The 14,720-nt window shown below is 45.4% G+C and overlaps 1 protein-coding gene across 1 annotated transcript in view; it reads right to left on the bottom strand.

Annotated features, from left to right (window-relative positions):
- Positions 1-14,720, bottom strand: part of ME1 (malic enzyme 1) — a 1,313,190-nt gene that overhangs the window by 188,357 nt on the left and 1,110,113 nt on the right. The window contains exon 9 of the mRNA XM_086926558.1: positions 10,632-10,745. Within this exon, the coding sequence (XP_086782684.1) occupies positions 10,632-10,745 (114 nt within the window). The remainder of the gene's footprint in view (positions 1-10,631; positions 10,746-14,720) is intronic.

Here is a 14,720-nt window from a genome sequence, read left to right on the forward strand (position 1 = left end):
CAACAGTATGCTAGTTTTCGGGTGTCTACTTCAGACATGCTTAAATATACCTTCTTAATGGAGTGGCAGCAGATCAAATGTAATGCTGTATTTTTTTTTTAAATGACCAGTAAAACTTTTATATGATGCTTTGTGCCACAGTGGTTTAGCTTACGGAAATAATTACGCTGCTGAATGACATTACCAAGTAAATCAAGGAAATGGCAGAGGCCCCGTGAGCGCTGCGTGGAGAAAGTTTATTCTTCGCTCGGATATGTCAAAGTGAATAGGATCTTTCTTTCAGATCTCTGTTACAGTACTTTACATTATATGTTCTTGATGAGCAGTCTTGCCCTTACAATTGTTTCTTTCTTGTGGGTCATTTATTGCGGCCTGAACAGCCAAGGCATGTGATAATCTCTGTCTCAGCAACGCTACTAACATCTTAACTCACAGTAAAGTGGATCATAAGGTTCGAGGATGTAAGAGTTCATTGTCAGAATAGAAAGTCAGATGTGTCTGAACGCTAGATAACTGTGAACATGTGTGCTTATGTTTTTCAGCGCTACAACCCCTGGAAGGCATAGCTTCTGTTTTCTTTTCCTTTTTTCAATAAGGGCCACACTGACAGAATATTAGGTCGTCAAAAGAACGGGTACATGCATGGAAAAAACAGCAGCCAAGAAAAGCGAGGAGTGGTGTGAACTGAGCGGATTTAAGGAAAGTAGCTGTGAGGTGGTTGTGACTTTCAATCTCTGTAAAGCAAAATAAAGAAATGAGGAGGTTTGTGCAGATGTCTGGAAATCTCCTCTGCTTGTCTGATTTTGTCCTAATTTAAATACTGAGGACTTCATTTCAACGGGCATTAAATTCTGATCCAGGTGCGCCCTCTACGTTCCTCAAAGATTGGATTTATGAGTTGTGCAGTTATAACTGTGTTCTCCACAATTTCCCGCTGATGACTTTCGGCAGGCTCGTATTTGCCACGAAAACATTCAAACATATTATGGTGCAGAAACAGCAACATTCTGCATGGAATTCCTCCTTTTCATGAGAGAAACTTGGAAGTGGAGATACTGCATGAAAAGACTATTCACAACAAAATGACGCAGAAGGGTGCCGCAAGCCATTTTGCTGGCTGAGCGACATAATTTTAGAAGCACAGGGATGTGCCGTATTTACAACAATACAACCGAACTGTGGGGCATATTACTAACAAGTAGCGATATTTATCGCTAAATAGGCTTAGCAATGATTTTTTTATTGTTGCCTGTCGCTGGATATGTTAGTGGAGAAAACATGCTATTAGCAACGTTTTTCTCCATTGTGCTAAAATATCCAGCAATAGCGGCGAAATGCGTGAATATTGCTGAGAATACAGAGATATTTACGCATTAGCGTCTAAATGCTCTTAGCCATGTTATACTCCTCCCATTGGATAACATGTCTAAGAGATGGTCTTGTCAGGTGTTAGTATTTGGAGATATTTGCGCTTAGCGTGAAAATTTCCAACGCTACGCCTGCCTTGCTAATAGGCGATAGCAACATTAGCGTCTACTTTCAGTCGCTAACTGGTTGGGTACGCCCACTTTGCATGTCATTAGTGATAAACATCGCTGACATGCAAAGCGGGCCCCAAAACGCTCGCTATCGCCTAAAAGCTGTCGCTAACATCAGTTAGCGACAGCTTGCTAATGGGGCAATAGAATTATCACCGCTTAGCGGCCGAAAACGGCAGCTAAATCGGCGATAATTGCCTATCGCCCCCCTTGGAAATATGCCCCTGTGTGCTTTCCCCTGTGGTGGCGCAAAATTGGCTGTCATACACCAGCACAGGCAACCTTGCTCTATCGTACATGGGTGCCTGTGTTGGGGGATGATTGTTGTTGTGCAGATAGGGAAACGTTCCTGCACAAAAACAATGGAGGTGATTTCCTATTTCATAGTGTGCTGCAGAATGCAGCAAGAGGAAAGAACGAGAAGAAATAAAGGTGTTTCTCCTTGTTGTGCCACTCCTACACCTCCCCTGGGGTGGCATAGGAAAATTACGCATTCCCAGGTTTACAAAACCTCGTAAATCTGGGACTAAAGGAGACTCCATGAATGTTGCATGGTAACACCCACAGCAACACCTTTGGAACGCCTCGTTCCCGCAGATTTATGCATGAAAGGGGTTTGCATGGCCTGGTAAATATGGGCCACCACAGTGACCCGCCAGTTTGTCAAAAAAAGTGACTCACGGGCGGCACAAAGGCCTTGTCAATGAGGCCTGAAGTATATACCATACAGTGAAGCATCAGTGTTCACCAGCAGCGGTAAATACCTTATGCCCATCTGACCCACACGTCAGAGCCCTAGGCTCTGACGTACAGAAAGTCAGGAAGTGCATAGAAACATTGGAAATGTGATCTATTCACATAATCAAATGCTTAACACGAATCTGCTATTTAGAGAAAGGTATCATTACTTATTACAAATGTGATAATACAAGAGCTTAATTTATTTGTAAAATATTAAGTGTCGGTGCCCAAAGATTTTTACGAAGCCTGCAAGTGTATCACAATACTATTGGCAAACAAATTCCTTTATTTTATTATGCGTTATTCACTTGGGGGTTCCTTATATGAGACAAGCATATTCTACCATAATTTTCCGAGCCAAGGGAACCTATCATCACTTTACATTTGAAGGATATGCTGTGTTTTCCATATGAACGTCTTTTTTTTAAAATTAAGTGAGTCATATCGATGAATGATGGTTCTCCATGATCATCTTTTGTCTTTAGATGAGTCCTGACATTCTGTATTTTAAAATACACTTTGTTCCATACCCAGTCTTGACGAAGACCCTATTAGATGTAATGGAATTACCCGTTCTTTAACCCCCCATGCTGGTGCCGGAACCGCTCCGTCACCAGCCACGGACGCGCTGTGCTGATGATGGAGCGGTTCCGTCACGGCCCGCTCGGCGCACCTGCGCCGCGCAGATTCCGCGCCTGCGCTGGACGTTCTGTTGAGCGGGCGGGGCCGTGACGGAACCGCTCAGTCATCAGCACAGCGCACCTGAGGCTCGTGACGGAGCGGTTCCGTCACGAGCATGGGAGCGCTACGCGCTCCCCCACCCCCCTAGCGCTGCAGCGGAATTGCCGCCGCAGTGAGGGGGTTAAGAGGGTCGAAACATTGACGATTCTAGATGTCGCCTGCATAGACAGATGTGAGATGTAAAGTTAACTTTTCCATGGGGCTCTTGGAAGGCGGGTGCTCTGGGCGATTCCTCACTTTGTCATCTGTATTGTAATTTCTCCTTGTTGGGCATTCATGGACTTCTGCCTATTAGCCCATTTGAGAGAGAGCATAACATTGTGACATAACTGCCAGGCTTGCTAAAAGAATCTGAACCATGGGATTTTATGAATATGCACAGTCACTTTTTTATTAAACTGCACAAGCACTTTTCCCACCTAACACCTATGCAGCACCCTATCTACTAAATTATTAATTGTGATGCAGTTATGACTAATATATGACATTGACTCATCAACTGCTTTGCTTGGGCCACATGTTTTTCTGCTTCATCTCCATGGAAATGCTTTAGGTATTACAGTTTTGATTGCATCAAGATGACGTTGGGTGTGCCATACTTTCATAATAAATGTAGAATGTTAGCAATCTAGTTGCTCATTAGACTACTGTTGGGGGGCAGCGGTCAGTGTTACAGATTCGGATAACTGAGGGCAGGAAGGAGTGTGCAGAGGCAACAGATTGACCACCCAGGTTTTTTTTCATAATCTCCCTCTTTGCAAGTTCAACATATTGGCAAGTTGGTCCATTGGAACACAGATGGCACTAGGAATGGGATAGGCACATGGACTAGGATAACATAGGGCTGTAGGGAGATGGGCATGGGCACCAGACTGATCTTACAGGGCAGGCACCAGGGGTTGTAGCAGCACAATATACCACACATGGCAAGTGAGGCAGCATTGCAGCCCAACGGACCATGTAAAGCAACAGGGAGGGGACAGGACCATGTATTCGGACAACAGAGAGCAGAGGTGAAAGAGGCCAGGGCAGCAAGCTGACCATACCAGACAGACAGGAGAGACAGTTGAAGGACCACAGACCATGAATGGCAGGAGAGAGAGGCAGGGGCATGACAACAAACCAGATATGGCGGGAGGGAGGGGTTATCAGTTGGCACAGAGAAAACGGATAGCAGGGGTAGCAAGCTGACAATGAAAGGCAGACGGGATGGGCACTGGAAGCACAACAAACTATGGAGGGCAACAGTGAGACTATAATAGCAAACACAAAGAAACCAGAAGGAAGGTGGGAGGGGGTCAGGGGCAGCAAGCTAATCACACAGGTCAGGTGCGAGGGGCTGTAGCAGCACAGAAGACCATCAATGGCAAGCATGAGTATTAGTGGCAGCAAAACGGCAATGGTGGGCAAAAAGGTAGGAGCAGGGGCATGTACAAACAACCATGGAGGACAGAAGGGTGGGGTAGGGGCTGGACCCAGACAAGTGAGGGCAGGGGAAGGGGCTTCACAACAGACCATGCAGGTATGGCAGGATTAGTAGTTGCAACTTAACAGAGCATGGAGGGCAGAAAGGAGTGGCAGCAAAATGGACCATGGAGAACATGAGGGAGGAGATAGGGGCATGGAACCCAGACATGCAGGGTGGAGGTGGCAGGAACAGGCAGTAGCCATCTGACTATGCTAGGCTAGGGGAGGGACAGTGGCAGCTCAACAGAACACTTCGAGTTGATAGGAGCAGCAGTGGCAGATCCATGGAACATGACACGCAAAATGGGAGGAGCAGGGGCATGCACACAGACATCAGAGGGCAGAGGGTAAGGAGAGGAGGGTTAGCAAGCTAATCATAGAGGCTAAACAGGAGGGCAATGATGGGGCATAGAATTGGGTAATGGAGGGCAGGAGGAGTGGACAAGGACATCAAGCTAAATAAGGGCAGTGGCAGCACATCCACCCATGCAGAGCAGGAGGGAGGGGGCTGGTGCATGGACTTAGAAACAGAGGGTAGGTAGGTAGTGAATGGGGCAGCAAACTAACTGTTCAGGGCAGCTGCGAAGGGCAGTGGCAGAACAACAGCCACACAGGGCTATAATAAGGGAGCACAGGCATGGACTTAGACAATGAATGGCTAGGAGGAGGAGGAGGGAAGGAGCAGCAAACTTGGGTGGGGGCTGCAAATTGGCAGGCTAAGCCCTGCATTCAAACCCCTGTGCATTGCAATGGGAATCTTACTTAACGTTAAAACAAACACCTAGAAATTCACTGAACAAATTAAAGGTTACAGGGATGGTATAGTTACAAAATAAAATGTTTTTAACATACCAATTTACTGGAAAAATCAATGGTTACAGGGATGTTATAGCTAGGCTCAGTTTTCACTTGCACAAAAACCAGTGAAATTCAGCAGTTCAAGATACCTGAGCTAACTATAACTTACGCCCCGCAGTGCACTGCTTATGACCTCACATATTACATCACTCATGACATGGTCAGTGATATTACTCATGACATCTCAAATGACAAATGGAAATGCTTTAGGTATTCCAGTTTTGAATACATCAAGATGACATCAGGTGTGCCATACTTTTATAATATAAATAGAATTTTAGCATTCTAGTTGCTCATTAGAATACTGTTGGGATGCAGAGGTAAGGGGCACAAACTCAGATAACTGAGGGCAGGGAAGAGGGTGCAGAGGCAACAAGTTAACCATGCTGGACAGGCTTGAGGGGTAGTGGCAGCACAACGGACCACGGAGGGCAAGGGAAAGGGGGGCAGGGGCACCAAACCAACCGTGCAGGAGAGGCATGAGAGGCTGTGACAGTATAACAGACCACTGAGGGCAGAAGGAAGAACTGATTCAGGCAAGAGCTCCCGATGCTCTTAAGCCCAAAAGGACTTTATTTTGTTTGTCTGCTGCCTAAAATCTCCTCTTTTTCAATGTAAGTCTATATGGAAAATCGATTTCCCAGGTTTTGTTTTTCAAAATCTCCCTCTTTACTAATTCAAAATGTTAGCAAGTATGGTACATTAGATCACGGATGGCATGAGGAAGGGGATAGGGACATGGAATTGGATAACAGAGAGGTGGGCGAAGATGGGCAGGAAAACCAAACTGATCTTACAGGGCAGGTGTCAAGGGTTGCAGCAGCACAATATACCACATAGGGCATATGGGACAGCAGTGCAGCACAACAGACCATGGAAAGCAACAGGGAGGGGGCAGGACCATGCAATTGGACAACGGAGAGCAGATGTGAAAGAGGCAAGGGCAGCATGCTGACCATATCGGACAGACAGGAGGGACAGTTACAGCATAACGGAAGATGAAAGGCAGGAGGGACGAGGCAGGGGCGTGACAATGGACCAGATAAGGGGGAAGGGAGTGGATATCGGTTGGCACTTGGAAAACGGGTAGCAGGGTGCAATGGGGCCGGGCAGGAGCAGTAAGCTGACCATGGAAGGCTGACAGGATGGACACTAGAAGCACAACACACCATGGAGGGCAGCAGTGAGACTATAATAGCATACACACACACAACTGAGAGAAAGTGGGAGGGGGTCAAGGGCAGCAAGCTGACCACACAGGGCAGAGGAGAGGGGCTGCGGCAGCACAGAAGACCATCAATGGCAAGCAGGTGTGTTAGTGGCAGCACAAAGGACCATGGAGGAGCGAAGGGTGGAGTAGGATCTGGACACAGACAAGAGAGGGCAGGGGAAGGGTCTCCACAACAGACAAAGTAGGGCAGGCAGGATGAGTAGTTGCAACACAGCGGAGCATGGAGGGCATAATAGAGTGGAAGTAAAACTGACCATGTAGGACATGAGGGAGGAGATAGGAGCATTGAACTAATACAGGCAGGGTGGAGGTGGCATGGACATGTGGCAGCCATCGGACCATGGTAGGCAGGGGGCAGGGGCTGTGGCAGCTCAACAAAATACTCAGAGTAGATAGGAGGGGTAGTAGCAGGTCCATGGAACATGGTGGGCAGAAAGGAGGGAGCAGGGCCATGCACACAGACATCACAGGGCAGGGCAGAAGGAGAGTAGGGTTAGCCAGCTAATCACAGAGGCTAAACAGGTGGGCAATGATGGGGCATAGAAGGTAACAGAGGGCAGGAAGAGTGGACTTGGAAAATGAATGGCAAGGAAGAGGAGGAGGGAAGGAGCAGCAAACCTGAGTGGGGGCATCACAGTGGCAGGCTAAGGCCAACGTTTACCACCCCGACCATTGCAATGGGCATCCTACTTAACATTAAAAAAAACACTGAAAAAATCAAAGCTTACATGGATGGTATTGTTACAAAATAGAATTTAAAAAAAATACAAATTCACTGAAAAAACCAAAGGTTACAGGGATGTTATAGCTAGGCTCAGTTTTTACTCGTACAAAACTACTGAAATTCAGCAGTTATAGTTACCTGTGCTAACTATATCTTACACCCTGCAATGCACTGCTTATGACCTCACTGGTTAGTGACATCACTCGTGAAATCACTGATGACATCTCAAATGGCAACACTCATGACATCACTGATTACGTCATCCAGTGATTGTAAGCTTTCTAAAAGTTTAAGAGTGTTAAACATATATAGTAAGATACTGCAAAAGTTAAATTATTATACTTTGTTTACTACTTACGAGGGATACTATTTCTAATATATATTATGCGAGTGGCTGTGTGACTGTGTGTATCCATGTGAGAGTGGATTTCTGAGTGGCTGTCTGAGTGGCTGTATAGGTGTGTGAGTGCCTGTATGGGTGAATAAGTGGGTGTATGGGTACATGTATAGGTGAATATGTGGGTGTGTGAGTAATTGTATAGGTGTGGAAGTGGCTGTGTGACTGGCTGTATTGGTGAGTGAGTGGCTGAGTGAGTGACTGTCTGGGTGAGCGACTGTCTATGTTAATGGCTTTATGGGTGAGTGAGTGACTCTATGGAGGAATGACTGGGTATGTAAGTGTCTGTACTGGTGAGTGAGTTTCTGTATGGGTCTGTGAGTAGATTTGGGAGTGGCTGTATCAGTGACTAAGTGGCTGTGTGAGTGGCTGCATGGGGGAGTGACTGTGTGTGTACGTGACTTTATGGGTGACTGAGTGGCTGTTCAAGTGTTTGGTTAACTGGTTGTGTGAGTGGCTGTATTGGATAGTAAGTGTATGTGAGTGGTTGTATGGGTGAGTGAGTACATGTGTGAGTGCTTGTATGGGTATGTGAGTGGGTGTTTGAGTGGTTATATGTAATAAAGAAGCTTACCTAATATATAAATGACATGTATCTAGAAAAGAAAAACGCTGCCGTGCCAAACAAACATTGACCAAGCCAATAGGCCTGGCTATTTTATCGCTAAAAGTGCGTCTTCATTGATTGCCAAGTTTATCTGTGGTTGCATGGTTGGCTTAGTGTGTACATGCAATAATGAATTGTTAGTTAAGTGGATGACAGTGCATGAATGGATGACTAATGTCACACCAAGATAATGGGTACAATTGAGTGGGTAAATAACTGAAGGTATGGATGAATAGATTGCTGGTTAAATGAGTGAGCACTTGAATGGGTGAACAAGTGTATGGATGGATGTAGATATACATACATTATACTAATTTTAAAGGTGGGAGATTTAGAAAGCAGTAGTGATAATGATAAAATATCCAAAATGTGGACTCATAAGCAGGGGTAACACTGACATCAAGGCTGGTTACCACTATGGCAGGAATACCCATAATATTTGAAGAATTACCACCAATATGGCACAGTCAAATTCAAGAACTACAGTCTTGACAGAGAAGCCAGAAATAATGTGACAGCATAAGTCAGAGATATGTCATCGTCATTAATTTCCAATAGTCTGGATTTTTGACAGTAGGGAAGTACTAGGCAAAGTGATTTCAAGCAGTAATGACAATCAGTAACAGTCTAGTCCAAATGAGTAAATAAACAGAGGTTGGTGCAAAAAACAATCTGCAATGCCTGAGGAGGCAGTGTAGGAACTGTGCAAGTAATATATATGTAAAGTACTCATAGTAATGTTTAAAAGAAAAATGAAGAGAGCAGATGACCAAATCCCTAAATGTAATATGCATCATTGTAATAATCAATTACCTGATCTACCTGGGAAGAGTAGCTCGCTCACTCTCTGCTGGTCTTGAATCATTGTTGCTGATTTGGGCTAATGGCTGAGCGTGTATTATTTTGCAACAGTGATAGAGTAGTGTCTCCACCAAACTCTTGATTCGCATGACAGATTTAGAGTTGGGCACACTGCCAGGATTACGCAGAGTGAGTGAATTTTACTCAATCAGTGTAAACCTTCCTGTGAAGGCTGAGGCAGAGAGGGCTGTAAGTGGTAAGCCATTCAACCGCCTGCTCTACTTAGGGTGGGCAAGTCAGATGGTGTTTTTTACTGTCCATCACCACACTGAGGGATAGCAAAAAAGAAAAATGACCCTCCGACCATGGTAGAAAACTCCCATAGCGTGGGGGACATTCGTTTTTCCATTTTCCTAAAACAAATTCTTCGCTTCGGGAGTTTGTTTCGAAAAAATGTAAACCCTTTGGAAAAGTTTCACAGTAGGCTATCACATTTGACAGAGCCAATCATCAAACCTTTCCTATATTGACAGGAACCACCATAACGGTGGTCCCTGACAAGGTATAGCGATGCTTGGAGGACCAGCATACATCTCTAAATTTGGCAGGTGGAGTAAAGGGAGGATGGTGGATGCTAAATCCTCCAGTCCTCTGCCTGCCTTTATCCATCTGCCAAATCCCAAATCAGACCCATAGTCTCTTACTATTCAACATGTGTTGCCAGTGAAGCAACCAGAAGGAGAAGTCCCAGACCCCATTTGGTCTGTGTGTGAAGCAGTGTACATAAAGATATAAGCAGAACCATGGAAAGGGAACCCTGTACCCAGTGTGAACTGTAGGTTAAGCTTTGTTCACAATCACAGGTGAGGAGACTGGATATAATATTAGATGTATTGGTCATAACACCATTTCAGCATTGATTGGTCAAATAAAGAAAATACCTAGGATACAACCGAGTTTCGGGACATGTTTAAAAAAACTATGCACATCATACATTGCAATGCAAGCACTCGATATGAGGCAGGATAATTCACCAATCAGCCAATTGCATGCGGTGGGAGAGTAGTCCACTACAGAAGCCTTTATGTAAAAAAAGTATTTGTGAAGAGCTTAAGCTATCTTTCACCAGACTTCAAAAATGGAAAAGGTAGTGCATTGACTAACCAGCAAATAACATATGAAAGCTGTTAAGGCTGATATATTTGGCATACTTGCGTTTTAAATCCATCTGAGCCCAAAACTAAATAATTGCAGGACTGAAAATGAGGCATTTAAATATTAACACATTAAATGGCATGGGTAACCACATACTCATAAATTACCCTAAAAAAAAGCATCAGTGAACCTTGGAAACCAATTTTTTACATGTTCACCACAATACAACCACTGCAGATTTACTTAGTTAAATCTAATATAAGACCCAGATCTTCTGTTAAGCACCCAATTATTCCTACATCATATTGTTTCAGAGGTCATCAGAGTAGAGAACATGTACGCTTGCATTCATAATACCACTGCTGTATTACCTTAACTATTAATCCTTTGGAATCAACCATCCATATCTTTTTGACAGCTTCATCTGTTGGTGTGCCTTCCTTCTCCATGGCCATAACAATCAGGCCTGCTATCCCCATGGCAGCCTGAAAAAGAGGTTCAATGTTCAGTACACAGACGTTTAGAAAGTCCTATCCAGAATGAATGCAAGTCTTGTTATTCTGTCTTGATGTGAGAAAAACAAGTGATAACTGACAAAAACAAACAGACAAAATGGGTAGGCGTAACAATAGATACGTTTATTTAATATTTTACATATATAATCAAAAGGAATCATTTCATACAGAACACCATTTGAATATGATTTTTTTATTCAAGTTTGCTTTTTGAGTTTTTAAAAGATGTACGTCATTCGAGTTAAAACCATTGTAGTACATCTCTGCTAAAATAGGCTTCACACAAACACCTGAAAGCACCTGAAGGTTTTATTCCCTCTGTTCCCGCTGAAGAGCGTCCTTGATGGTTTGTGTGAAATGTCCGCAGCGAGCCAGGATGTGGGGTTCCTTTTGAGCGAAACATATCGCCAAAGCGTCTAGGCAGGTATTTGCTTTTTCGCTGAGGTATAGTTCCCTAAGAAGCATTCTTCTCTCATTACCTCTAGCTGGGCAGCAGCACCGAAGGTGCAACCATGATTCTCGTTTCAAGGCACATAGACAGCATACACGCCTGTGTTTTTTGTTTGTCCACACCAGGCTAAATTCCACTGTCGGCAAGGCCAGCAGTCACATGTATAGGATCTCTCTTCTAGTTTTAGGGTTGAGAGCCGCAAAGAGATAAAATTGGTGAATGGATATCAGATATAATGCATTGAGCGGAGCCAGGAAAATAGATGTTTTTATTGTTTCCTGGTTTTGCGGGAATGAAATTATTTGTACTTTCTTGTTAAAGCACTTTTTCCAGGTGGCATATTTGATAGAAGACAATTTAAGCCGAGAGGGAAATCCCTGGAAACCACCTGTATATATTCTCACATCACCCTCTCATTCTTCCATACCAGACTCTTATTTAGCCAACATCTGTCCCCAATATATTTTCAGACTAAAATGTAGCGCTTACAGTATTTTTATTGGTATAAAATGTTCTTTGTCTTGACACTTAAAATTTCGGAAATTAAAAGATTTTTTGATACAGTTTATATGGCTGAGATACCCGCCACCCCCTCTCAACACAATCATCCCCAAGAATTGGGAAACCGGAAACAGTTCTTGAACTTTTGGAAGGCGGGAAGGGAGTTACCCTTCCCGGCCGTATTTATTAAAATATGAAACAAAATTAAAACATTAAAATAACAGTTTCATATTATGTACAATTTCATTTCCACATTACGATGTTTGGCTAACCTTAACAGATCTCTAATACAAAGGTTCTCCTAGCCGAACTAACATCCTACAAAACATTTGACTTGAAATTGTACATCCTAACGTTAAGGGCCAACGGCAAGGTCGTAACCGGTGTCAGATCCCTAAACCAGAAATACCCCCTTCACTTGTGAGAGGAGCGACCGCACAGAGGCGTACCTCAAGTGCATCTACCAATTTCCCTTTGTACTTGACGGGGGCCCAAATAAACTCGACGCCATTTAACGGTCGTTCGAGGACTCGTGTGAGGTGTCTAAAAGGTAGCGTAAACCCCCTCCCGCACCCCACACAACTTACCATCTGCCGTCGCAGATGTCCTGGCCCCGGGAAATTCCCCAGGAGGGGCCGTAGCCCCTCCTATCCAGGAAGGGGCCTTGACCACCTTTCCTTTCCTTCCGGCGGCCTCTCCTTAGACAGGACCGCCTCCCCGTTGAGGGGCCAATTGGCCACCTCCCCCGAGCGCTCCCATCCGTAATGGGTGACGCCCCCTCATAGGGATCTTCGAATTACTGCTCACCGATCATGACCTTACCGCCCGACCAAAATAAATACGACAGTTCTACCTAAGTTACTAAGATTACAAAGCAAACATCACTTATTACCAAGCGTAAATATTGATCAATCCAAATTACTTTATTTGCAAAACATACTGAAAATAACCAATCTTTATTGCATCTTAAGAAATTTCACGACAATCATCACAACCTGTAAGAAAACAGAGAAAACAAAAAAGATACTACGTCAACTGTATTTACAACGCATCGCTGTCCTCAGGGGCTGGTGGGTGGGTCAAAATTGGCTCTTCGTTCCGTCTCGAGCTCACGTGCAGCGGGGAGGTGCAGCTTCAGAGCACAGGAACAAGAGGATGCTTTCTTGGCTTCCGCTCCTTTTATCCGTCTTCAGGGCGGGCGTAAACCCGCCCCCGCCTGCCTCCGAGGGCGTGGCCGGCCGCGTCGGTGTCTAGGCCAGCCCACTCTAGGGCGGGAAAAAGGCGCGCCCCGGCTACGCCGCTTCGGGCATACCAGCCGAGACTCGCCTCCCGCCCAAGATGGCTTCCCGGGGGGATCGTGGTACTCCACCATACGTTCGGGGGGACCGAATGGTCGCCCCTTTCCATATGGCTGAGATACCCGCCACCCCCTCTCAACACAATCATCCCCAAGAATTGGGAAACCGGAAACAGTTCTTGAACTTTTGGAAGGCGGGAAGGGAGTTACCCTTCCCGGCCGTATTTATTAAAATATGAAACAAAATTAAAACATTAAAATAACAGTTTCATATTATGTACAATTTCATTTCCACATTACGATGTTTGGCTAACCTTAACAGATCTCTAATACAAAGGTTCTCCTAGCCGAACTAACATCCTACAAAACATTTGACTTGAAATTGTACATCCTAACGTTAAGGGCCAACGGCAAGGTCGTAACCGGTGTCAGATCCCTAAACCAGAAATACCCCCTTCACTTGTGAGAGGAGCGACCGCACAGAGGCGTACCTCAAGTGCATCTACCAATTTCCCTTTGTACTTGACGGGGGCCCCAATAAACTCGACGCCATTTAACGGTCGTTCGAGGACTCGTGTGAGGTGTCTAAAAGGTAGCGTAAACCCCCTCCCGCACCCCACACAACTTACCCATCTGCCGTCGCAGATGTCCTGGCCCCGGGAAATTCCCCAGGAGGGGCCGTAGCCCCTCCTATCCAGGAAGGGGCCTTGACCACCTTTCCTTTCCTTCCGGCGGCCTCTCCTTAGACAGGACCGCCTCCCCGTTGAGGGGCCAATTGGCCACCTCCCCCGAGCGCTCCCATCCGTAATGGGTGACGCCCCCTCATAGGGATCTTCGAATTACTGCTCACCGATCATGACCTTACCGCCACAGGCCGGATAGTTGACCGGCTATCCGGACCCCCCACAAAACACTCCTACCTAAAGGTCATGCTGTAAACTCCTTAACCATGCTATGAAGTCTCCTATGAGTAACTCGTTCCCCACCCGGGACAAATGAACACCGTCCCCCAAATACATACTGTCCCCTTTGATACAACCATGCGAAACAGAATGCAGTGTATTTGAACGAAACAATCTACTCACTTTGTTATTTATCTTCCTTACTGAATGATTTAATGCAGTAACCGAAACAGCCCCCCGCCACACTTTCCGTGGGATCATATGGGACCATGCAATTGTGCACCCTGGAACTCTCCTTGCCAACCAACTTACTGTGGAAAGCATTCCCTCAAGAAGAAGTCGTCTACCAGTGGCCACCAGATCGTTACCCCCAAGATGGACTATGATTATAGACGGCGGTGACCTTGTCCGCTCTAACAAACCCTCAAAAAAGAATTGAAACTGGTCAATACAGAGCCCGCCCTTTCCGTAGAAGGACACCCTGTACCCGTATTCCCCAGCCACGTGAATCATATCACCTGCTTTGAATACGTCCGCGGCACGCCTCACATATGAGTGGCCCACGACCCACACCTCCTTATTCGCAGACGGTGATTTCTGACCGCTGATCCCCAGGAGTCGGGTCGACTGTACAGTCCGCCCCGCTTCGTAAGCTTGCGTAACTGAAAATCAAACAGAAACAAGAAGCGTGAGTATATCATTACAGCTTCACAACATGTGCAACCGCACATACCTTTTATAACAGTTCGAGGACCAACGCCCCACACGTTTTACTTGTTCCACACTCAGACCCC

The sequence above is a fragment of the Lissotriton vulgaris genome, chromosome 6, assembly GCF_964263255.1.
Source record: "Lissotriton vulgaris chromosome 6, aLisVul1.2, whole genome shotgun sequence".
Lineage (NCBI taxonomy): Eukaryota > Metazoa > Chordata > Amphibia > Caudata > Salamandridae > Lissotriton > Lissotriton vulgaris.